The following is a 25,665-nucleotide window of genomic DNA, read 5'->3' as shown; positions in this document are numbered from 1 at the left end:
AGTCGCTATGACACGCACTGACCACCAGGGGGCAGATGCTCAACACAGGAGCTGCCCCCTGGTGGTCAGTGCGACCCCACAGCCAACCTCCCATGGCCGGCTAACCTTCTCTGGTCCCTTCCCCTGGCTGGCCAGCCCCCATCGGCCCTGATCAGGGCTGGCCAGCCAACCTCCTGCAGTCCCTCCCCCCGATGGGGCCCTGATCCCTGGCCAGGCGAGGGACCCCACCTATGCACAAATTTGTGCACAGGGCCTCTAGTAAAATATAAAACTCCAGGAGGTTGGTAGAGGAAAATGATGGATATGAGTGGATTTCACACACTTTTAATAGGTTTGTAGTTGCTACATCTCTCTGCCTAAATTCGGAATGAGACCTGTTGACCTGGGTTGAACTCAGGCCCAGCACAGTGCCTGAAAGAAAACCAGTCAGACTGAGTGCCTGCAGCTGGGAGGTGTGATGGCAGCAAGGCCCTTACTGTCACGGTGAACATGTGTGGTTTTTCTGTGGCACTTTTAATAGGAGAGTCTATATGCCTAAGCTATATATATATGTCTTATTTTTTAGAACAGTTTTTGGTTCACAGTAACATTGCGAGGAAAATACAGAGAGTCTCCCCACCCCAAGCATAGGCTCCCCCATTATCAACATCCCCCACCAGAGTGGTACTTGTTATAACTGATGAACCTACAGTAACACATCGTTATCACTTAGCGTCCATAGTTTACATCAGGGTTCACTCTTTGTGTAATACATTTTATTATGTATTACATAAAGTGACCTGTGTCCAGCATCCTAGTATCATGCAGGGCAGTTTCATTGGCCCCCAAACCCTCCGTGCTCCCTTTCCCTGATTGTATCTATTGCACCTGTGTGTCTATATCTATTCATCCCTCCCTCTAACTCCTGGCAACCATGGTTCAATTTGCTCTCTCCATAGTTCTGACTTTTCCGGAATGCCACATAGTTGGAATCATACAGTGTGGAACCTATTAGATTGGCTTCTTTCGCGTAGTAATATGCATTTAAAGTTCCTCTGTCTTTTCATGGCTTGCTAGCTCATTTCCTCTTAGTGCTGAAATACACTGAGTGGCCAGATTATTATGATCTCTGAACGCATAATAATCTGGCCACTCAGTGTATATCCTATATAATAAAAGGCTAATATGCAAATTGTCCCCTCGACCAGGAGTTCGACCAGCAGGCAGGCTGGCCTACCGCCCATGTCCCCTCCCCCTGGCCACGCTGGCGGGACCCACCCATGCACGAATTCATGCTCCGGGCCTCTAATTATTATGACCACCTGATGTTTGTAGGCAAATTAGCTGTACACTGCATTGTATGGGACAGGGGTCCTCAAACTACGGCCCGAGGGCCACATGCGGCCCGCCGAGGACATTTGTCCGGCCCACAGGGTGCCTCTGCCTGTCCTGCTTAGCAGCCGACTCGTCCCGGGCCCGCAGTACGCATAGCAGTTTGTTCATAGTTTTTTTTCTAAACTATAGTCCGGCCCTCCAACGGTCTGAGGGACAGTGAACTGGCCCCCTGTTTAAAAAGTTTGAGGACCCCTGGATGGGATATGGAAGCCGAAGGCCTGTTCGAACACCTTTGCTGTCTGTAGTTACCAAGATAAAACGTCTCCACTTCGAACAGGAACACAAGGATTGGACAGTCGAGCATTGGAAAAAAGTCATGTGGTCCGATGAATCATGTTTCCAGTTGCATCATGCAGATGGCAGAGTGAGAATTTCGCAGAAACAGCATGAAAGCATGCACCCCACATGCATGAGTACAACCCTTCAAGCTGGTGGGGGCAGTGTTATGGTTTGGGGCATGTTTTCCTGGCATGATTTGGGCCCTTTAATTCGTGTGGAACAACGTCTGAATAGCACAACATACCTAAGTATCGTTGCTGATCAAGTTCATTCTATCATGTTGATGGTGTATCCCAATGGAGATGGCTTCTTCCAACAAGACAATGCGCCATGCCACGGTGCTCATATTGTGCAGGAGTGGTTTCAAGAACATGAGGGAGACTTTACCTTGCTTAGGTGGCCCCCACAATCACCAGATCTCCATCCAATTGAGCATTTGTGGGACGAAGTTAAAAGAGCCATCAGGCAGCTGGTTCCACAACCCATCAAATCTCACAGAACTGGAGAGTGCTATTATTCATCAGGCATGGTGTCAGATTCCTTGCATCACATTTCAACATCTCGTGGAGTCAATGCCAAGAAGAATCGTCGCAGTATTGAAGGCAAAAGGTGGCCCAATGAAGTATTGATGGGGTGGTCATAATAATCTGGCCACTCTATACACACACACACACACACACACACACACACACACACACACACACACTGAGTGGCCAGATTATTATGCATTCAGAGATCATAATAATCTGGCCACTCAGTGTATATTCTACTGTCTGGATGTCCCACAGTTTATGTACCCACTTGTCTATGAAGGACATCTTGGTTGCTTCCAATTTTGGCAACTATGAGTAAAGCTTCTATAAACATAGTTTTCAACTCCTCTGGGTTGAAAGGCATGTGGTCACTGGATCATATGATAAGAACATGTTGGTGTTTGTACGAAACCGTCAAATTGTCTTCCAGAGCAGCTGCACCATTTTTATTCCACCGGCAATGAGAGCGAGCTCCTGCCGCTCCACGTCCTCGCCAGCGCTTGTGGTGTTAATGTTCTGGGTTTGGGCCATTCTAGTAAGTGTGGAGTGATATCTCATTTTTTTAATTTGTGTTATCCTGGTGACATATGATGTGGAGCATCTCTTCATGGGCTTATCTGCCATATGTGTATCTTCTTAGAGAGGCATCTGTTAAGGCCTTCGGCCTATCTTAAAATCAGATTATTTTCTTCTTGTTGAATTTTAATGGTTCTTTGTATATTTTGAATAATAGTCCTGTATCTGATAGGGCTTTTTGAAAAAAAAAATATATATATATATATAAGATAAGTCCAGTCTGTGGCTTATCTTTTCCTTCTCATGACAGTGTCCTTTGTAGAGCAGAAATTATTTGTTTTAATGAAGTCCAGCTTATCAATTATTTCTTCCATAGATCATGCCTTTGATGTTGTATCTAAAAAGTCATTCATCACCAAAACCAAAGTTGGCCATCTAGATTTCATGCAGTGTTATCTTCTAGTTTTATAGTTTTGCATTTTACATTTAGGCTGTGATCCATTTAGACTTTATTTTGGTGAAGGGGAGAAGTTTAGTGTCTAGATTATTTGGCATGTGGATGTCCAATTGTTCCAGCACCATTGTATCGCTGTCAATTTCTCCCTTCAGATTCGTTAATATTTGCTTCCTGTATTTTGGTGTTCCTATGTTAGGTGCATATGTATTTATAAACATTACACCATCTTGCTTGATTAAAACCTTTACCATTATGTACTGCCTTTCTTTATCTTTTATCACAGTTTGTTTTAAAGTCTGTTTTTTTCTGATATGAGTATAACTGCACCAGCCTTCTTTTCCTTTGCATTTGCATAAGATCTTTTCCTTCCTTCACTTTCCGTCTGTGTATGTCCTTACTTCTGAAGTGAGTCTCTTATAGGCAGCATATAAGGGTCTTATGCATCCATGATGCTGTCTCATACTGTTGCTCTTTTATTCCTTTACTTGTGGAGCTAAACTGGCACTGGCATAGGTAGGGGAGCCTATTCCTAAATTCGATGGACAATGAGGAGCCCTTAAAGCTTTTGAGCCAGTGAGCAACATGGTAATCCCCTGGAAGCTTACGGGCAGGAGTCCGGGGTTGGGGGTGTGTGGGGGGCGGCGGGACAGGAGTGGAGATCTGGGTGATCTCCAGCAGGCGCATGGACATTTAGATCGGGAGCCCAGGAGAGAAGATGTGGTACTACATCCACATCTAGGAATCATCTTTCCAGCTGAAGCTGCGAGGACAGATCAGCACCAAGAGGTGGGGATGACAGCAAGGGCGGGACCTTCCCGAGCAGCCACCCTGCAGTGACCAGGAAGGAAGTGCAGCTGGTGGGGGGAGCCAAAGGGAGTCCCCACGGGCGGCCTGAAGGACAGAGAAATGGAAGCCAAGAAAGAAAGCAAGAGAGGGAGCTCCCGGGCTGCACCTGCCCAGGGAGAATGAGGACTATGGGGAGGCCAGGGGTCTGCAGACAAGGCACCACCTGCCACGCCTCCCAGACAGCCTGCTGTCATCCCGCCCTACCCTCAGGCCCCCGCCGATCCATGCTGATTCCACCTCTGCACTCATCGGTTGCACTTATTCTGTTCCAGTGTCCCTTGCCTTTCCCTTAGTCATCCTTCTTCTGGACAATCCCGCTGTGACACCAAACACCTGGCCTCCTCTGCATCCCTTCTCCACTCCGCCCTGTCTGCTTCTGCCAGATGACTCTTCCTGAAGCTGAGCGCCAGTCATGATGTCCTCTGCAGGAAGACCCTCAGTGACTCCCCGTTGCCTATTCAAGGTCAAACTCCTTGTGACGGCAGCCAAGCTCTTATCTACAGCTTGTCACCATCACGGAGACAAGTCTTCATTTCCCTGGGCGCAGTACTAGCCCAGCTCTACTGCCTCCCAGTGGCCGTCTCTCTCTATTACAACACTGGGCTTTGAAAGAGCCCTGATGCTAGCACTTGTCTATTTCTGGGTATAGATGCCCACGTTTGCTGGTTTCCAGCCAGCAGCACGTTACTGAATGCGACGCTGGGAAGGGATGCAGACCGGCCGCTCCAGGGGCTGTGTAGGCGCGGCTCCAGCCTGCCACTGGTGGGGACAGAGCCACGAACGGATGGGCAAGCGTGGCAATGGGATCATGTTACTGTTCTACTTCTGATAAAGACTAACTGGAACTTAAGAAAACACAATCAGTCCGGAGGACGGGAAGGGCTGGGGCTTATATAAGTCCTGTAACAACCTCGAGAACTCTCCAGGAGCTCTATGCCCACGTGGAGCTCTCTGGTTCTAACTTCCCTTCCCTTAACTTCCTTTTCCCGTGGCTAAACACCCCTCCATCGTGGCACGTAAACCAGGATGTGCCCGTGGCTTGCCAGGTCTGCATGCACTGGGTTGCAACCCTTGCTTTTTCCTCTTGGTGAGGAAACACCTCGTCAACACTAACTTTCAGCTGGCACTTCCATGGCAGCCTCCGCTACATCCTGGTGGGCGAGATTTGATTGCCTCAAGGAAGTCTGGTCTTCCCGGATAGCCTTGTGTCCGGCCGCAGGCCTGGAAGGGTGAGAACCCCACCTTACACTTGCCTCTTTCCCCACAACGCCGGCATCGCGCTCGGCTCACGGGAGGCACCAGGTTTGTTGGCAGACTGACTTCGTGGGGCAGGCAGGGGACCATCTGCTGAATGCATACACATTCGCTGGGAGCAGGCGGGCCCTCCCACACCTGCCCCCACCCCCCATGTGGAAGCAACTGCAAGCCCCAAGTCAGCTTTGAGAAGCACAAGGTTGGTCTTCGGTAATTGCCAAGCGGGAAGTGTGGCTCCAGCCTTCCTCACCCTCCGACTGGCCCCCTTCCCACCTCCTGGCACCTTGCCATGGGTGCTGAGGCCCTCAGTGAAGTAGGTGCTCTGGCCTCCAGAACCACGTGAAGAATTGAGAGCTGTCCTGGCTTCCCCGAGGGGTCTGAAACACCCCCAGCCCCAACCCTACTCTCTCCCCAGAAAAGGGTCGGTTCTCTGGTGTACGCGGTGACCTTTAGGAAGTGTGTGTGATCCGGCCACCCCTGTGCCTTCCACACAGAGGGACTCGGACCCTCCACAGAGGGGTCATCAGTGTGCATGTGAGAGGAACAGGCATGAGCATTGTGTGCACCAGGGCCTGTCACACTCATGCTCCCACACTAGGAGAAGAGCTGCCGCCCTCCCTCCAGGGTGACCTCTGGCTGGCCACCAGGGCACTCTGCTTCCATCTAGATAAAAGGGTGGAAAGGAACCTTTCCATCAGCACCATAGACCCTGGTCCTTCGTGCGCGAGACTGGCATGGGCACACCCCACAGATTCGTTTCTGCTCTCCACCTGCTTTCCTCACACTCCGGGATTCCCACACCGAGCCCACAACACTTCAAAGACCAAGGCTTTATTTGTCTCTAGCTCCAGCGTTACAACTGTAGCAGCACATCAGAATCCCACCCCCACACACATGAACACACATTTCTCCCCTTCAAACAGTGGGTAACAATTGAGGCAGAAACTACGGTATTTGCCACAGGCGGTTAAGAAACAACACCCTTATAACATTCACTGTGTGTCTAGCCGGTAGGAAGCAGCAGTACCTTCACCTTTAACAGGCACAATCGTCCTTAAATAAAGTTACTGGAGATGCAGCCTTCAGGGCACAGGGCTGAGAATAAGACATCAGCATTAAAAAAATAATAAGGAAAAAGAAAGAGAATCCATACAAAAGGATGTGGGCCAGTAAAGAGCTAGATTTAATCCAAAATTTTAAAAATATAGTCATGGACTGGATTGTTATCCCATTTGGGAAAAAAAAATCAATGTTTTACTCAAAAATAAAACTGATGAACAAGTGGGTGAATCTCCGATCACGGTCTGACACACACATGCGCACACTCGCTCAGAGCTGTGCATTGTACTCAAGAGGCATTGGCTGCCTGTAGATGTCACTCCAAAGACGCTACCAACCTAGTGCACGCCATTTATGCCGAGTGGCCGTCACTGGGGCGGGAGGACACTTTCCTAGTCAGTACTTCACAACCACAAAGTCACGACCAATAAGCGGACCGCAGTCAGCACAGGGCAAAAGCACAAACTTTGGAGCTCAGGACGAGCGGGGGAAATTAATTCCCACAAAATAAGCGATCACTTGCATTTGTTTAGTGCTCATGCAGCCCCAGGGAGACCCGCTGGGGAAGGCAGGACGGGTGACTTCACCCCCACTTCTATGCGATCCCCTACACAGTGGGGCTCAGACCTCCCACCTGAGCCCAGAGCTCTGAACTCCACTCCCTCCTTCTGCTTCTTGCCTCGCCCACCCTAAGGGGTTTTCCCAGAGAAGTCAACAGTTTCTTCTCTGAATAACAGCAAAAACCAAAGCCTGTAAGAAGTAAGAAACGTGGTGCAACAATGTGGCGAGTGTAAGTGGACAAAGGGGTGGTTGGATAATTATTTTAGAATTCGATCTGTTTTTTCCATTCACAGAATTCAACACAAACACGGGACATATTTAGAGAGTTGTAAACACTTGCCACAGCAACATGGTCTCCATGAGCTTTTGCACCCCAGCGGGGCAGATGCTGGCTGCAAGTGGTGTCCCCGGGGGGTTAACCCTGAGCTGTGACAGGCCAGCAGCTGACCCCCACCCCAGATGGCCCAGCTCACAGGCACACGTGGAGCGGCCCGTGCCCTCTCCTGTTCCTCATCTGAGACTCCCAGCACAAGCAGCCTCCCAAGATGAAAACTGTCCCAGTGCCACCTGGCTTCTTCCCAGGAAGTTATAGGAGCCGGGTCTGAGCCTCAGTGAGCGGCTCAGCACTGACTGCCTGAGGCCAAGGGCCAAGGGCGAAGGCTGGACCAGGCCTGCAGGAATGAAGCACACTTGTGCTCTGCTCCCTTTAAAAAAGCCGGGCTCTGAAAGGAGGCCATTAGGTCATCCCTTGAAAGTCTGGCAGCCAATGGAAAGCCGTGGCCAGAGGAACAGGCCCGCCCTCTCTCCCTGATAATCTGGCTCAGACTCACCGTCGCGGAGAACCAGGTTGTTAGGCCCCATGTTCTCCACTGATGAGGACCTAGCAGGGGTCCTCAAACTATGGCCCGCGGGCCACATGCGGCCCGCTGAGGACATTTATCCAGCCCGCTGGGTGCCGCTGTCTGTCTTGCTTAGCAGCCGACTCATCCCGGGCCCCGCAGTGCGCATAGGAATTTGTTCATAGTTTTTTTTAAAAACTATAGTCCGGCCCTCCAACGGTCTGAGGGACAGTGAACTGGCCCCCTGTTTAAAAAGTTTGAGTACCCTGACCTATGGAGTGAGGCTGAAGGATGCTCCAGAGGCATGCTGACTTGTGTATGAGGATCTGGGCCTTGCTTCAGCGGAGGGCCTGCCGCCTGTCACTACGGTGAGAGGTAAATACCATATACTTGCTATGTGTTTTCAAATCCCTAAAACTGCAGAGGGAAACAGGAGATTTAGTCAAAGCACACACAAACAAGAACACCAGAGGCGCCTGGGTTAAAAGGTGGATGTGGAAAGAAGTCCTAGGAAATGGTAGGACTAATCCCAGCTAGCAGCCAGACGCTGGCATTTCACGGGCTTCCAAGTGCTGGCCCAGGGAGGCGCACGTTCTGTCCCCGGGAAGGAGATGGTCTCGCAGGCGTAAGCCTAGTCGTTCTAATTCTGCTGGGGCCACTGTCCTTCCGGGTGACCCGGCACGTGTGTGTGCCCACAGCAAAAGAGAATGTCCCAGGGCCAGCCCTCTGGTCCTGGAATTTTAAGGAAAGACAAAGGCTACCGGCACATGAAGGTAACTGAATGAATGAAAGAGAAAAAAAAAAAGTAGCTGGAAGATACATATTGTTTTGTTTTTTTTCAATGTACCTTTCCCCCAATCCCCATAAAAAGAGAAATTCAAAAATATAAACATATTTATTATTTTACATTCAAGTGAAACTCCCATTTGGGGGCTCAACACAACTTCAGGCCGCATTTAGCAATTTATTACTTTGGTGCCTTTTTACCTAACACAGTGGTCGGCAAACTCATTAGTCAACAGAGCCAAATATCAACAGTACAACGATTGAAATTTCTTTTGAGAGCCGAAAACCGACTTCTGCACATGGGCCACGAAGTTTCAATCGCACGGTACGTGCGCGCCCGCACGTGGTATTTTGTGGAAGAGCCACACTCAAGGGGCCAAAGAGCCGCATGTGGCTCGCGAGCCGTGGTTTGCCGATCACTGACCTAACCCAATGGAAGAATTCAGCCCTCTGTTTTTTAAAATCAGCTTTGTATTCCTAGCTGTCACACTTATCCATACACACACAGGCACACACACAAATCCAAAAACCTCTACGTAGAAAAATAAAGAATAAACATTAACCATCCATTTTATACTGTGTACTAGAACTTTTATATACATAATGTGCTCTTTTAGCTTTCATGGTTTTCAGTCATGCACACTTTCTTCCCCACTGCGTGACCTATGATTCTAGGGGCGGGCGGGGCCTGCCACAGTGAAGCAGGAAAGCTACATTCCTCTTAGGGGCGGAAATAGTAAGCCATTTCTTGCTCTCCTTCCAAAGTCTTTCCCCCCCCCCCCCCCCCCCCCCCCCGCTACTACCACCTCGGATGTCCCTGCGGACGGCCTCTGGTAGGCAGCTGTCCCATCCTCTCCTCTCTCCAAGGCGTCAGGGAACGGAAGGCGCCCCCTGAGAACACCCTGCAAAAATAATCCCGCTGTGAGGGCGCGGGAAGGGAAGCAGGCAGGGAAAACCTTTTAAAAATACAAGATTCTGGAGTCACTGCCCACAGCCCGTTCCTTTAGTATGGAGTTCGATTCTCCAGCTTGTGCTTGGTGAGGAAGTACTTGAAAAACTCGTAGACCGACCAGGAGATGGCAGTGGAGGGCATCTGGTAGACGATGCGGGCCTGCATGCCTTTGAAGTAGCCCGGCAGGCCATTGAGCCGGTACACCGTCCGGAAGGCGTTGGCCATGCCCGTGAGCCGGCCGCTGATGTTGGCCAGGTTGAGGGCCATGTTCTCCTGAGTGTTGAGAAGGGTCTTACAGACGTCCAGGGGGGTGGTGGCGGCCGCGGCCAGGGCCCCGGCTAGCCCGCCTGAGAGGATGTGGGACTGTGGGTTGTAGCCCCGGTGGGGGTTGACCTGCTCCTGCAGGAACTCGTAGGTGATGAAGTGGATGGACTGGAAGGGAATGTTCATGGTCAGCTGCGTGGTATAGCTCCGGTAGAAGGCCCGCAGGCCCTCAGTCCTCCAAACCGTCCGGATGCAGCCGAGGGCCGACCGGTGTGGCGAGTTGTACATCTGCATGCGCTGTTTCACAACTGTAGGTGGGCCACAGGGCATGGCGGACGGGCAGGCAGGGGGCAGTGGGTTGGTTTGGCCCCACCCCGGGTCAGAGTGCAATGGGAAGCCAAGCCATAAAGAAAAACAAGCAAGTTTAGACACGCTGGCAACAGGTCAGAGCACGCACACACAGCCCCAGCCGGAGACCACACAGGGCCAGCTCCGGGCGGGCCGCGCTCCCACCCCAAATCTGAATCCTGCCCCGGGCCCTCCTGTCTTCCCCTCCTGGACACGTGTCCCGTCTTTCCTTTCCTGGTCTGTCTGACAGTGTCATTAGCTTCTGTGTCACAGTGCTCTGGGAAGACTCTGGAATTATGCCAGCCCACTTCACTGACAACCTCCAGTGAAGACCCCTGCTTTGTTTATACAAAAGTAACTGTGGGTCAAAAGCCACGAGGCAAATGAGGGTCCACTGTGGTCCCTCGCTGGAGTTGTCGTCATCCCTACCCATTGCCCAAATGAACCACAGTGTGCTTTTCTTTGTTGTTAAAGGAATCAAGTCCGTCAATCAACATGATGTCAAGGAGAAGAGGTGGGGGTTGACACTGGATTTCTGCTCCTTTGAGAAGCAAACACAATTCTCGCCTGGTTGGCATGCGCTAACTGGTCACTGACCAGTTATGAATCGCCTTAAACTCACACACAGAGAAACTCACCTCCCAGTCGGACCCGTCACGTCCCTGAAGGACAGAACAAGTCCCCTGTCTGCTAGGGCCTGGGAGGCAGCTGATTACAAATAAGAAATTTTAACCTTAAAAAACAAACTTGTAAGACAAGATTTAAAATGTTGACATTTTTGCCTCTGAGTCTCCCTTCTGGAAAGGAGTCATTTTATGGGGAGAAAGGTGGAGGGAGCCCCTCCTCCCACGGAGCCTAACCCAGCGGAAAGCAGGCCCAGCACCAGGTCCCAAAGCTCCTCGCTACTCAGACCAGTCGGCTAGAGCCACTGGGACACAGGAAAAGCTGACTCGAGTCTGCACAGCTGAGAGCTGTTCTTCACTGCTCCCAAAATTCAAAAGGTAACGTGAGAGGAGATAGCTAAAGCAAAACGGCCAGATGTTCATTTATGTGCTAGAGTAATGCATACATGGGGATTCAGAATATTCTCATCTCTACTCATGTTTGAAATGTTCCATGATGATTTCAATTTCCTTTAAAAAAAAAAAAAAAAAAAGCAAATTGAGCCCTAGCTGGTTTGGCTCAGTGTAGCATCGGCCCGTGGCCTCAAGGGTCCTGGGTTCGATTTCCGTCAAGGGCACATGCCCGGGTTGTGGACTCAGTCCCCAGTAGGGGGCGTGCAGGAGGCAGCCAATCAATGATTCCTTCTCATCATTGATGTTTCTCTCTCTTCCTCTTCCTTCCTCTCTGAAATCAATTAAAAAATATATACATTAAAAAAAAAAAAGCAAATTGAACATAAGCCTCCATGAAGGTGTGTCCCCCCCAAATGTGTCTAAGGCTGAGAAAGGTTGACAAGGGCCAGAGGTGTGTGTGTACAAAGATTTCAGACTAGTGCAAAAGACTCACCAGGAGGGCTTGTGAAAACAAATTCCCTGCCCCTACCCCCAGGTTCTGAGTAGATCCGGGTGGGATCTAAAAATGTGCATTTCTAATATGCTCCCAGAAGATGCTGATAGCTACTAGTCCCCAGATCACACCCCCGAGTAGCCCTGCTTAAGAGAACAGGAACATCAGAAGCTCAAATACTAGTGCCCCTTCTTGAGGCCTTTAATAAAATGTGGTAAAAAAAAAAAAAAAAAAATGTCTGTTGCTTATCCTGCCTGGGAACCAGGAGTCCTCTTGCCCGACCTTCTGTCCCCCACCCCCGCCACCGTTGTTTTTCCTGCCCCTCTGACATCCCACTGCCACTCCCTGGGACCAGGAAACATTACCTTCTGCCGGGTTCATTACTGCATCGTGGAGCAGGGTGGCCATACTCCCAGCTATCCCTGCAAAACAAACTCCAGAAAATTACCCTCTGGGACCAGGCGCTCTGAGAAAGTTCCTGGAACCTACAATCAGACGGAACCCTGGCACAGCTTTCTAAGCAGCAAAATTCACTGCCAACTCCGCCCAGGTGCGCGCCGACTCTTAAAACCCTAAAGTTATCATGGAAATACTAGAGAACAATGGGGAAGGTAAGAGGCACAGGTACCCACGTTTTCATCTTGGGGAAACCTCATTTTCTCTCTGGCAGTCAATCCTGGGCAAAGGTTAGACCTGCTAACGCTGGATGGTACCCAGAAAACACACCTCGTGGCTTTTCCCACGGTCTAGGTTTCAATGCTAGCTTGTCCCTCGCCTGGGTCTACCCCAGTGGTCGGCAAACTGCGGCCCGCGAGCCACAGTTTGCTGCTCTGTTGACTAATGAGTTTGCCGACCACTGACCTAGACTCTCGATTCCAATAATTACAGGCTGTTGTTGTGCCTTGTGATTAAGCCCCTATCCCAGTGGTCGGCAAACTCATTAGTCAACAAAGTGGCAAACCGCGGCTTGTGAGCCGCAGTTTGCCGACCACTGGTCTACCCCATGAATTCACTCTGCACTTATGCTGGGGCAATCAGAGGGAACGACACCATGCACAAGGCTGAGAGGGAGAAAACACCAGGAAAGAAATCTTTAAGAAAATGCCTTAGTAAGACCTAGACCATATGTGGCTCGCAAGCCGCGGTTTGCTGCTCTGTTGACTAATGAGTTTGCCGACCACTGCATAAGGCATTACCCTTACCTAGAAGTTTTGACTTCAGGTTAAAGACATTAGTACATTATTAAAATGTTTTTTAAGTGTTTTTCCCTAAGGCAAGAGGGCATGGGAAGAGGAGGTCAAGAAGACCTGCACCTGGTAGATGTTCAGGGTTAATTTGCAAAGACATGACTTGTCTCGGAGAGGGCCAATCATCTGGCTTCAAAAACCAGGTGTTTCAAAATCCTGGTTCAGGCCCGGGATTTTGCTTTTGGATTTGGGTTTCTTCCCTCTGTGGGTCACGTGCCCGGTAATTAAGATGACTGCTGGAAGGTGAAAGGAATGAGGGACCCCAGGATAAGCCTTCAGAAATATATATCCACCCCCCATCCCTCCACACACACTGATGACTCTCCCCAGAAAGGTCAAAATGCAGTCAACCAGAGCACACACCACAGTGAAGCAGGCACAGCTGGGCAGATCCTGGCATAAACTGGGCACCATTTGGCATAACTTGGCATCAACTGGGCACCATCAAACTGCAGTCAAGGGGTCCAGTGACCAAGGAGCTAAACCATTAATTACATAAGGCAGTTTCCGCAAAAGGAGAGCCTCGGACTCAGGGATGGCCTCAGAGGAGGCTCTTAGTGACCATCTCAATAAACGCAATTCATGCCCAATTTTTAAAAAGCAAAACAAATGTCTGCACACCAGCCAGACAGAGTTATTACTACCAAGGTTGGCTGGACACTCTTGGGTTCTGCACAGAAAAGAGAAGGGAAAAGAAGTTGTCACTGGTCACATCTGCCTCTCCATTGTTGAACAATTAATTTTGTTAAAATGAGAGCACCGTACACTGCCATCCACAGCCCCGTTCCATACCCACACAGAAACCAAAAAAGCCAAACCCCACAGGACAAGCAAAACAACCACCCAGTGGGCCCAGGAAGGCATGTCTAGGTCAGAGCTGCCCTTCAAACTCGAACCCCCACCCAACTCCCAAACAACAAAAGAGAACTATTCCAGCCCTTGATCGCAGAGAGATGCAACTCAAACAAACAGAAGAGAATGGGGTGAAATTCCCAAACCCCCAGAAGCTTAAGGTGGGAAAGGCCATCTGCGCTGGAGCAAATCCTTTGTCAGCCATAAAACTTCTTGACCTTTTAAAGCTTAGTTACATCTTGACGTTGTAGAGACCTGTTGAACCAGTTTTTAAATAGTCTCAAAGAAGCTGTCCAGACAACTTTTTTTTTGGAATCCAGCATTTGAAAGTTTTGTGTCTATTCAGGGTGTTTTTCCTAGATCTGATCATTAATGGCTTTTGAATGTGTACAAAAAAAAAACACAAAACAAAAACGTGAAAAACCCACACAACAATGAAAACGGAAACACCTCTGTCACCAATCTCCCCAGCCTTCAGAAAGCGAAGAAGGGGAACGGAAAAAAAAGCATGTGTGTGCGTGTGCGTGTGTTTGGGGGTGTGCGCGCACACACACACGCGGCACTAGAGTTCTTTATTCATAAGCAAGCGTGGCGGAGACGAGGCATCAGGCTGCTGGGTCACAGGGAGAAGAACCCTGGGGAAGGGTCTGTTGAGGACAGAACTTTCTAACTGCAGACAAACGCTTTCAAATACCATTGGCTATGTGGCTGTTTCCGTGGTGGTGGAAAACGGCATTTAAAGTCCTTTTCATTTTCTCATAGCAGGCAAAATACATGGCATGGGCCGGCCCTGCGCCCATGACCATCACGTTGAGCCCTCGCAAGGGCCTCCAGAAGCCTTCAGTCCGTATGATTTTCTTGAGGGCTCCGTAGATGCTTGTGTACTGGGCTTTGGGATCTGGATTCAAACTCTGCATTCGTGTCTGGGGGAGGGCAACAAAACAAGAAAAGAGGGGCGTTAATGAGGGCGGTAAAGAGGGACCCAGAGAGAGTGAGAGAAAACAGTCCATTTTCATTGTTCCACAGAATTTCTTGGTGAAGAAAACACGGGTTCTCTCCTTCCTGGATTGCTCACTGCTTACCTCCCCTCCCTCCCAGACATATACACATTTACATGGATTTCATTATACCCAGCCAAGGGGGTAAGGACGAGAGACAGGACTTAGAGTAGGAAGATGTGCCCTGCCACTGGCAAGCTGTGTGACCTCTGATGCGTCCCTTAACCTCTCTGGGCCTTGGGAATCCTTTATTTAAAAAAAAAAAAAAAGCCCCGGCCGGTGTGGCTCAGGTGGTTGAGCGTCATCCCATGCACCGAGAGGTCGCTGGGTCAATTCCCTGTCAGGGCACATGCCAGGGTTACTCCCAGCTCAGTCCCCAATAGGGAGCCAATTGATGTTTCTCTCTCATCAATGTTTCTCTCTCTGCTTGTCCCTTTCTCTCTCTCTAAAATAAATTTAAAAATATTATTTTTAAAATAGTCATGGAAATATAAAGTACAGCATAGGGAATAGAGTCAATAATATTGTAATAACAGCCCAGCCGGAGTGGCTCAGTGGTTGAGTGTCGACCTATGAACCAGGAGCTCAATTCCTGGTCAGGCACATGCCCGGTCGTGGGCTTGATCCCCAGTAGGGGTTGTGCAGGAAGCAACTGATCAATAATGTTTCTCTCTCAACATTGATGTTTCTATCCCTCTCTTCCTTTCCTCTCCTCTTTCTGAAATCAAAAAAATATATGCTTTAAATAATAATAATAATATTGTAATAACTATGTAAGGTGCCAGGTGGGTACTAGAATTATCAGGGGGATCAATTCATAAATTATATAAATGTCTAATCACTACCCTGTATACCTGAAACTAATATCATATTGAATGTCAACTGCAATGATAAATTAAAAACAAAACAAGGTTTTCAAGACCATCAAGTGAAACAATGCATGTGAAAATCCTCCATAAACTCAGAGACCTCGTGGCACATGAGAACTGGGTATTGCCCCGGCAGGCGTGGCTCAGTTGGGCATTCTCCCAGGCACCAAAAGATCACTGGTTCGATTTCTGGTCAGAGCACATGCCTGGGTTGTGGGCTTGATCCCCAGTAGGGGCATATAGGAGGCAGCCAATTGATGTTTTTCTTCTCTCTCTTCCCCTCTATCTAAAATCAATAAAAACATGTTTTTAAAGAAACTAAGTACCATTATGATTATCACCCTGTTGTTCCCCCTCTGGTTCTAGTCTTCTGTGTCCTCACTTATCTGAGACCTCCATGTTCTGAAAGTTCCTGTTCAATTCCTACCATGAAATCTCCCCGGATTCTAGAGCCCACCTGGCATTTTTGCCATAAGCATTTTGCTGTAAACATCTTTGCCACAATCATTTTTGCAGCACAACTAATTGGCCACAAGGCAATTTTGCTGTAAAAAACAATAAAAAGTTAAAGAGGGGCATAAAAAGGAACACAATGAAACATGAAAAATTAAAAGGACTTTATTGAACAAAATGAAAATACATCGTCTTCCAAGTTTATTTGCTTGTTGATTCGTCTCCTCGTATGGCATCACACTTTTTCTTTTTCCACAACAATTTCTTCCTTCGTTAAGAGAGGTCTGTTTCCAGCTAAAGAACCGGTAACGCTCTCGAAGACTGTTGTGAATCAGCAGCCACCTCTCTGGTATTTGCAGAGCTTGATAAACTTTTGGTGTTGATGGGTGTGAGGGCTGACGGTGGTCCACAAAGGATTTGTAAACTGATGCGCGATCATTTTCTATAATAGGATGAAATCTGGCTTCCCAGGTAGTTTTGTAATCTGCTTTCTACATACTTGCTATCATCCACTATTTTAAGGCCACCACGACTACTCGTCACTGTACAGACCATTACGAGGGCTGAGATTATGTAATACACAAAGGGGAGTAACTGTGAGAACTTGGTCAGTGGAGAAATGAAATCAAACTCCCATCTAGGTTAAACACAGGATGTCTGCCAAATTGTAAGCCAAACTATCAACTAGTCATTTTTATCTTTTACAGTGAAATTGCCTTACGGCGAAAATGCTTATGGTGAAAATACCTAGAAACCCCCCTCATTTCCTCTCACATTTCATCCTTTTACATTTCATCCTTATAAGATAGCACCTAAATATAAATGATGTTGTTCCTAAATTTTTAATATGTAGTCTGGACTCCTTGAGGCAGAGACCGGGCTCTCCCACCTCTGTTAGTGCCGTCATGCTTCCCAGGCACCCGAGTGGATGCGATGGTTAATCTTATCCATCAACCCGGTGAGGCCATGTTATCGCACTGGCACCAGATATGGTCAAACACTAGGCTAGGTGTTGCCAGGAAGGTACTTTTTAGATGAGCTTAACATGTAAATCAGTAGACTTTGAGAAAAACTCCGTAGCATGGGTGGGCCTCATTTAATCCCTCAAAGGCCTGAAGAGAAAAATACTGGTGTCCCCCAAGGAAGAAAGAATTCTGCCGTCAGACAGCTCTTGGACTTGAGCTGCAACATCAACTCTTCCCTGGGTCTCCGGCCAACCTGCCCTGCAGATTTTGGACTTGCCAGTCTCCATCATCACTCGGTGCGGAGAACCACTAAATAAAGACCGCTCCCAGCCCTAGCACTTTCTAGTAATGACCTCCATCTGGCCTGTGCAATAAGAGAGTCACCTCTGGTTAAGTGAGGAGGAGGTGGCGAGGGGTGCATGGGGAGGGCAGTGTGTGTGGAGGGGGAGGAGGCAGAAAGCAGTGGGCACATGGTGCCACGGCTCCAGAGCCAGCCAAGCCAATGCCATCTATCTGAATTCTAGCTCTGGGAGTCTGAGCTGGTTCCTTAACTTGGGGGCACAAAGTAATCCCCCAGAGCAGTGGTCGGCAAACTCATTAGTCAACAGAGCCAAATATCAAAAGAACAACGACTGAAATTTCTTTTGAGAGCCAAATTTCTTAAACTTAAACTTCTTCTAACGCCACTTCTTCAAAATAGACTCACCCAGGCCGTGGTATTTTGTGGAAGAGCCACACTCAAGGGGCCAAAGAGCCGCATGTGGCTCGCGAGCCGCAGTTTGCCGACCACGACCCCAGAGAGCCACTGGCAGATTGCAATAGCATGGGAAACACCTGCTGTGGACGGGCAGTCAACAATGCCCAAACCTCTCCTGCCCCCCTTCAGGGATGTGAAGCACTCTCCCTTACAAAGCTGCTCACATCAGGGAGAGTGAATTTCTGACTCATTTCTCACCTCCCCTTTTTAAAATTAGGGGCGAGGCAGTGGGAGGAGTAAATATTACTGAGCCAAAACGCACCATCCTCCCATGGGAAAGAGGCGAAAAACGGCATCTTTGCACACTCCGTGGACTTCTCCATCCTCAGGGGGTGGTCCACTCAAGGGCAGGCCACATTTAATGACACATGCCTAGAACAGAGAGAGACCCAGGCAAGGCCCCTCTGGTCCCATCACTGCCATGGTGGCCAGGTCTGGGGGCAGAGCCTCTTCAGTCCTACAGCACCTTTATTTCTTCAACCTGCCGGCAGGGAGCACCCACTTGGGTTGGGCACCAGGATACAGAGAGGAAAAGTCAATGGGGAAACAAGGAAAGTGTGTGATAAGGGGAGAGTGACACACACTGTTCAAGGTGCCCAAAAGGAACTCAGAGAGACCAGGCTGCACCATGACAGTCATGGTACCTTTCAGCAGAGAGGCTGAGAGAAGCTGGGGGTGGCCAGGGAAGAAGTGAGGCAGAAGAGGCCGGAGCCAGAAAGGAAGTCATCCGTTTAGTCTCTCTTTTTCCCGTTCAATGACTTGGCCAGTAAAACACACAACTGAGACCAGAGGCCAGTAAAAAACACACCTGTGGACCAGAGACGAAGAAAAAGTCACGGTGGCTAGAGACAACCCAAATGCTCATCAATGGACGGATGAATGAAGAAGCAACATGTGGCCCATCCATACCACTGACTATTACTCAGCCTAGAAAAGGAAGGCCAGTCTGACACCTGCTACAAAATGGGTGAGCTTGGAGGACATGATGCTAAGTAAAATAAGCCAGTAACAAAACGCAAATGCTGTATGATTCCACTTATGAGGTACCTATAGTCAAATTCATCTGGACAAAGAGTAGAATGGTGGTTACCAGGGGCGAAGGGGAGGAGGTGAGGGCAGTTAGTGTTTAAAGGGGACACAGCTGCCTGGTGTGGTGTCTCAGTTGTTTAGAGCATCATCCCAATACACCAAGGTTGTGAGTTTGATCCCTGATCAGGGCACATACAAGAATCAACCAATAAATGTATAAGTAAGTGAAACAACAAAGCGATGCTTCTTGCTCTCTCTCTCTAAAAATCAATCAATAAACTTTTTTTAAAATTTAAAGGAAACAGTTTTGGTTTTGCAACTTGTAGAGTTCTACAGATGGATCGTGGTGATGGTAGCACAACCATGTGAATGTATTTAGGGCCACTGAACTGCATGCACACTTTAAAATGGTTAAGATGGTCCCTGTGCTATTATGTGCATTTTACCACAATTTTTTAAAAAGTCAGGGAGAAGGTGAGAAAAAGGAAAAATAAAATGAATGAGGTAGGATGCATGGAGGGAGGGCAGAGCTTAAAAAACAACACAATGACAAACCAAAAACAAGGGAGACAGAGAATTTCACAATCTGCCTTTCCGGTCTTGGGTTTCAGTTCCTGCTCAAGGCCTTGCTACATGGCTCTCCATTTCCTCAGAAGAAACTCCCACTTTGCATTTTAATTCTCCCTTCTTAAAAACTCAGGATGCGCATCGGTGTATTAGAGGCCTGAAGTCCTTCAGGAAAGCCGCCTGTTGAACTTGGTTCACAAGGCACTCCTTAAACGTCTGTCTTTGGCGATGGAAGCCCTGGCTCCTTGAATAACCAGTTCTGCCCTGCAGAGCGCACTTGACAACACACGGCTGTAGCCAACGGGCCCTGGAAGCAGGAAGTGCACGACCAGCTGCAGGTGTCAGAGGACCCCGGCAGCCCCTGCAGCGTGGGCAGCGGGGCAGCCCGGGGGACAGGGCCCGAGAAGGGTAGTGGACTTAGCAGGAGGAGCCCTCTGCTGCGTGTTGTCATGCTACTCCACACACTGCATACCTGCTGTCTGCCCGAAAAGGGGCAGGTGGAGAAAAGTGCCTTGGCCCGGAAACCAGGAAACCCGGGACTCTGGCCTGGTTCTGCCACTCACTGTGTGACCTGAGCAAGCCCCTCTGGCGATGCTATAGGAGGTGCCACGTCAATGATACAAACTCTGTACCTGCACTGACCTGGCCAGAATGGAGTGAGGGGTGGTCAGGCTGCTTGCTCAATAACTCCCCCAAGAAGACAAAACAGGACCAGCCTGCCTTGCTGGCCCGTCGTCTCACTGACGGAGGGCAGGGCGAGCGGGGGGGAGCACGAGTGGGGGAACAAGGAGAGTGGAAAATACGCTGCTGTCCCAGGTGAGCTGGAAGGATCAGATGACGGGAGCTGCGAGGGCCCTGGGCACAGAGCACATCTAGCTCAGCACCTGCCTTTTCAGATGGGACACTGGGACCCGAGCGGGAAAGCCCCTGCCCAAGACCGTACGGACAAAGAGGCACGGATCTGGGAGGACAAAGAGGCACGGATCTGGAATCATCTGGGATCTGGGCCAGGACCAGCAAACAAAAGTGAAGGAAGCACCCTGGCAAGGAGACCTCACCTCCCTGAGCATCCCGGCCAAGAACAGCCCCGCCCGCCCCAGCACCTGCAGCCTTACCCGGCCACTGTCCACTCCTCGCCTGGACACAGCTGGGGATTTCCACCCCTCCTTCCTCTACCTCTCAAAATAAAAAAGAAGTAATAATATAAGACATTTCCCATGCCGGAAGTACATGAGGCCCTTAAAGGGCCAGGAGAAGATAATTCAGTACCTGCCCGCAGGTCCATCCCAAAGCACCTGCTGAGATCCTACTCTGGGGAGGTGAAATGGGAGGTGAAATGGGGAGACGGGCAGGGGTGGGGGCTCCCGGTTCCTGGTGCAAGCGAGTAAACAAACATCACAGCTCAGCGAGGGGCACAGCTCCCACCCAGGGACCAGGGCTGCACTCCAGAGGCCAGCCATGAATTTCTGTTCCAGACTTTCTCCCAGAGACAGGAATGCAGGTTCAGGTAGCTAGAAAGTGCTAGAGAAACGCCAACTAATGTTAGCATCTGCCACCCAGTGTCTGCTTCGGAATGAGAAATCCAATTGCTAAGTTGAAGTCTATCCCATCTGCCAGCTGTCACCAAGGAGCACTATCTCTAAGTTGAACCATAGTAAAATGTCTAAGCCAGTGGTCGGCAAACTCATTAGTCAACAGAGCCAAATATCAACAGTACAACGATTGAAATTTCTTTTGAGAGCCAAACTTTTTAAACTTAAACTATATAGGCAGGTACATTATTATTAACTTAATTAGGGTATTCCTAAGCTGGCCTTTGCTAAAAACTCAAGGGGCCAAAGAGCCGCATGTGGCTCGCGAGCCGCAGTTTGCCGACCACTGGTCTAAGCCAACAAGCAGGCCCAACCCCAGCCTCCTTCCCACAGTCGCAGGCCTCACCCATAACTCCGCGGCTGGCAGCTATCCCATGGCCCATTCACCACGGCACGGTGTGCTCGCTGCTCTGTGGTCTACGGATGACACCCCAGCTCCCACCCACAACCACCAAGGACAGAAAGTGTTGGGCCTGAGAGCCCATTCCCACGCAGGCCTCGCTAGCTGAGATTCCACCCATGGATCACAGCTAAGCTGGGAGGAAGAGGCATTTGGGGCACAGTGATTTGTGGAAGAGGACCGCCTTCCAGAATAAAGCCACAGGCCTCACTGAGGGTTTGGAAAGCCTTGTCTCACGTTCCAGAATCCTTGGAGGCACACAAACCACACCAGGGAGAACCAGGCCCAGTAAAACTTTCAGCACTCCGAGCTCAAATCTGCCAGCGAGATTTCATGCCCAGCTCTTTGGAAACATATGCAGAAGTCATCCAAAACGAGGCATCAGCGCACCATCAGCATCATCCCCCGCCCCCCTCCCCCACACACATGCTCCAGCAACAGAGCCATGCAGGAACCGTCTGAGGGAGCCAGGCCCTCACAGCGCACTGAGGCTCATCAAAGTCTATTCACCAGTTCAAATTTCCAATCACATCTCTTTACATCTCCCAAACCGGCAAAAATGTGCACAAAGAAAACATGCTTTGTCTCTCTCTTTCCTTTAATCAAAAGGAAAACTCGATCCTCTTGAAGTTCAGGAATCAGCGAGAGAAAAAATGACTCGTCGAAAGCAGTCCTTGCCCTCTCCCCCCACCCCCCAATAAAAGGGGGTGGTGGGGAGTGATCACATTTCAGAAGCAGGTGGCAGGTGTGCACAGGAGTTCTAGGCCTAGTCCTTCCGAAAGCCCCTGTCGAGAACCATGATTTTAGATCAAGCAACAGGCCAGCTCCTGAGAAAATTGGGCAGGAGACCAGAATAGAGAAAAGATGACATGTGGCAGCTAAATCATATCAGCACCAATTTCCCTGTCTCCTCTAGGAATTCCAGACACCCCTAGTTTCCACGTCACACTGATGTCGGGACGGTGGGAGAAAGTGGCACAGCACATGAGAGCAAACCATCAAGGCTGTGGCAGCCTTTTCACTTGTGTCCCACGGGGCCCAACGTCAGAAGTCACATTCGCCCTCTGAGCAGACCAGCCACTCCAACAACGTTCTGCCACCTGCCACCCCTAAGGTGCGGGCCTGGACTGCAAGGGGTCACACCTGTCATGAACACTCTCCACACACAATCCTGAAACCGTCAGGGCTCATTAGGGGCAGGCATCAGGGGCAGTGCTGCCTCTAGGGACAAAATGACAAAGTGAAGAGCCTTCATCACAAATTTGGTAAAAAAACACAAATTCACCCTAACCGGTTTGGCTCAGTGGAGCGTCAGCCTGAGGACTGAAGGGTCCCAGGTTCGATTCCGGTCAAGGGCATGTACCTTGGTTGCGGGCACATCCCCAGTAGGGGGTGTGCAGGAGGCAGCTGATCGATGTTTCTAACTCTCTAGCCCTCTCCCTTCCTTTCTGTAAAAAATCAATAAAATATATTTTTTTAAAAAACAAAAAAACACAAATTCCATCAAGACAACCAAAACCAAGTTCCTTAAAATCCCCCAGGGAAGAAGCCCAGCCCAGCACCAAACACCACTCCTCCTGGGAGCAGGCCACAGTGGGAGGAGTCAGACCCCATCCCAGCCAGCCCGGGAGGCGGGCTGCAGAGGGGCCATTTGAGCTGCACTAGACTGAGGGAAGACTCATCAACAGATGTGGAACGGAGCTGTCAACAAATACTATTGGATGTTTAGACTATGTGCACGTGTTACTGCAGAGCCCAGAAAAGGCCAAGAGAGCAGGGAGAGGAAGAGAACAACTCTGGCTGAGGGGGGATGTGAAGGTGCTGGGGAGCCTGGGAAATGGGAAAGGGCTGAGGGAGGGATGTGCACGGGATCAGAGGTGAGGTACGGATGGACAGGGAGCCCCAGACGCAGGAGGGTGGCTGAGCATTACATGATCGATACATATTTGCTCGGAGAAAGGCAGGTTGTGGCTGGACTATGGGAGGCCCTGCATAAACTTGCTAGGGCATTTGGAATTTACTTTATAGTCAAGTGTTTTCCATGGTTACGTATTGAAAAGGACACCGGGAGCCATGGAGAGCTGCACAGGAAGCAAGACCAAAGGGCTCCCTGCACCTGGGAGGGGGGCGCTGCCTCTGCAGCAGAAGCCCTCCCCACGGGTCTCCTTCCAGACTGCCCACTCTCTTCACAGCCATGGCTGTCTGCCCAGCCACGGTAACGGCACAGGCCACTGCAGGGTGCATCCCCACCAGGGACACCAGCAGCTCACCACCCTGCCTATGGTCAAACCATTTCCACATTCCTTTATCCTAGGAGCCAAACCTGGTTCCTCCTCCGCTTCTCTAGAAAATTCTACAGCAGGAGGAGGGAGGGATAAAAGAATCTGTGCCTGGCTCAGGCCCAATGTACCCAGGACACACTCAGTTTGAGGCCCGCCCAAAAGATTAAATTATTTCTGCCCTACAGGTGGGCAAATGCCCAAGATCCCAGGCAACGGGCTCGTGTTTCATGGGTGGGATTGGTGACCTCACTGGGAGCCCAGAGGACACGCGAAGGACTGGGCTGGAGGGGAAGCCGGAACCAGCGGCTGGCACTCCTTACCCACCTTGCCTGGCTCTAGCAAGATGAGCAGGGGCTGGGGTCCCAGGTTCTAGCCCCACATCTGGCAACTCAAAACGGTGTGGTCCTAGGCAAACCAATTTGCTTCTCGGAGCCCCAATGCCTCTATTCACAAAACAGTTATAATTAAAACAGTCGTGTTAGCAGCTAACTATCCCCATTTACAAACTAGGAAACTGAAGCTCAGAGGCACTGAGAGACTTGCCCCCCAGGTCACAGATGCAGACAGAACTGGAAGCCAGGCGGCTGGCTCCAGGGCCATGCCCTTAACCACAAGGCAACAACCTCTCACCACAGGGTGGACTGGAAGGGCTCACAGGTGAACTCCAACTTACTCTAAGACGCCAAGGCATGTATACCCCACCCGCTGGTAGAAGAGGGAGTAGGCCTGACTGTGTCAGTCACCCATCCTCACTGGTGCAGCGTATGCAGCTCCTGATGGGGTCTACGTCCACCCTGCAAGCAGATGTACTCACAGGCAGCAACAAGCACAGTCCATGGAGGACGCTCAGCTTCCCTGTTTCCCAATCCTGGTCGTGGGCCTGGCCCTTGGTCCTAAATGGAACTGGCTGGTTCAACACAAACCCATTCTCTCTCCTTCAAAGGTGCTTGAACCATTGGCCCACCCAGACTGAAACCTTTTGCCTATCAATGAAAGCCTGGCCCTCCATCGGTATTCAAAGGCCAAGACGGAGTATTTCAACAGCCAGGCTGCTTTAACTCACTGCTAGTCACCTGGCCTCCCCAGGGCCTCCCCTGACTCGGCTACCTAGTCCATATCATTGGCTCATGAACACCTCACCTACAAGTAAGCACAAGATGTCAGAGGCAGAACTGGAGAAACAACTCATTCTCAAAAACAGTTTATTTTCCTGGTATATAGGTAAACTCGCTAAAGCATCATAACGCCACAGAGAAAAACAAACTTTTAACACAAGAAGCCACCCAGAAGTGCACTAGAAGCATATGCAGCCCCGAGCACCAGGAGACCTACCGCATGCAAAACAGAATCCAGGAATATTCCAAGACTCTACACAGCAGCTCCGGTCCCTGCTCCCTACTTCAGCCCAGCAGCTCTGCCACCATCTGTCTTGCATGGCAGGGCTCTCTATGGGCTTTGGTTTGATTTCAGAGTTCTGCCACCCTCCTAGCCTCTTCACCCCAACTTTGCTCTGCTAGTGAGGAAACCTTTATGTAACTTGTCCAAGCTCCCAGAGCTGGTCAAAGAGCCAGGATCCTAGAGCACGCCATCTCCCAGACCCGGCCCATCTGACCATCAACCATATTTTGCTGAAAATCCCAATCACGGAATCTCTAAGAAACCGCATTCAACCACCCATCCACCCAATGTTGACACAGTCCCTGGGCTTTGCAGTTCATCCATTCACTCAGCAATTACATATCGAGTTTCTAGTCCATGCCAGAGGCCGGTTTAGGACCTGAGGACACAAACATGGCCCCTGTCCTCAACCGCCTCACAATAAAAATCCTATTATATTTTTTAACTGGATGCACTTGGGGAAGTAACTGAACTCTGAACTTTCGCTCCCTCACCTGTAAAAACTCCTCTCTCACAAGCCAACTGCGATGGATGAATGAGAAAACTTAAGCACATCAATCACCTAGTACAGTATAGTAGGTGCTCAATACATGCTCGTCATCATTGTGATTCTTTCTAGAAGGACTGAGTATGTCCCCTAAACCACCACCTATGTAATTCAAATGGCTTTGAAATCTTC

At 49.8% G+C, this 25,665-nt stretch overlaps 1 protein-coding gene across 1 annotated transcript in view; it reads right to left on the bottom strand.

Annotated features, from left to right (window-relative positions):
* Nucleotides 1-9,435: 9,435 nt before the first annotated feature.
* The window catches only part of SLC25A37 (solute carrier family 25 member 37), a 37,367-nt gene continuing 21,137 nt past the window's right edge, over nt 9,436-25,665 (bottom strand). Inside the window, exons 2-4 of the mRNA XM_080674350.1 lie at nt 14,371-14,599; nt 11,943-11,999; nt 9,436-10,028 (exon numbers count right to left, since the gene is read on the bottom strand). Of these exons, the coding sequence (XP_080530476.1) occupies nt 9,508-10,028; nt 11,943-11,999; nt 14,371-14,599 (807 nt within the window). The 3' untranslated portion in view covers nt 9,436-9,507. The remainder of the gene's footprint in view (nt 10,029-11,942; nt 12,000-14,370; nt 14,600-25,665) is intronic.

The sequence above is a fragment of the Plecotus auritus genome, assembly GCF_963455305.1.
Source record: "Plecotus auritus genome assembly, chromosome: 6".
NCBI lineage: Eukaryota > Metazoa > Chordata > Mammalia > Chiroptera > Vespertilionidae > Plecotus > Plecotus auritus.
The sequence above is the reverse complement of the archived record's forward strand: the minus strand, read 5'-3'. Positions and strand labels throughout refer to the sequence as shown.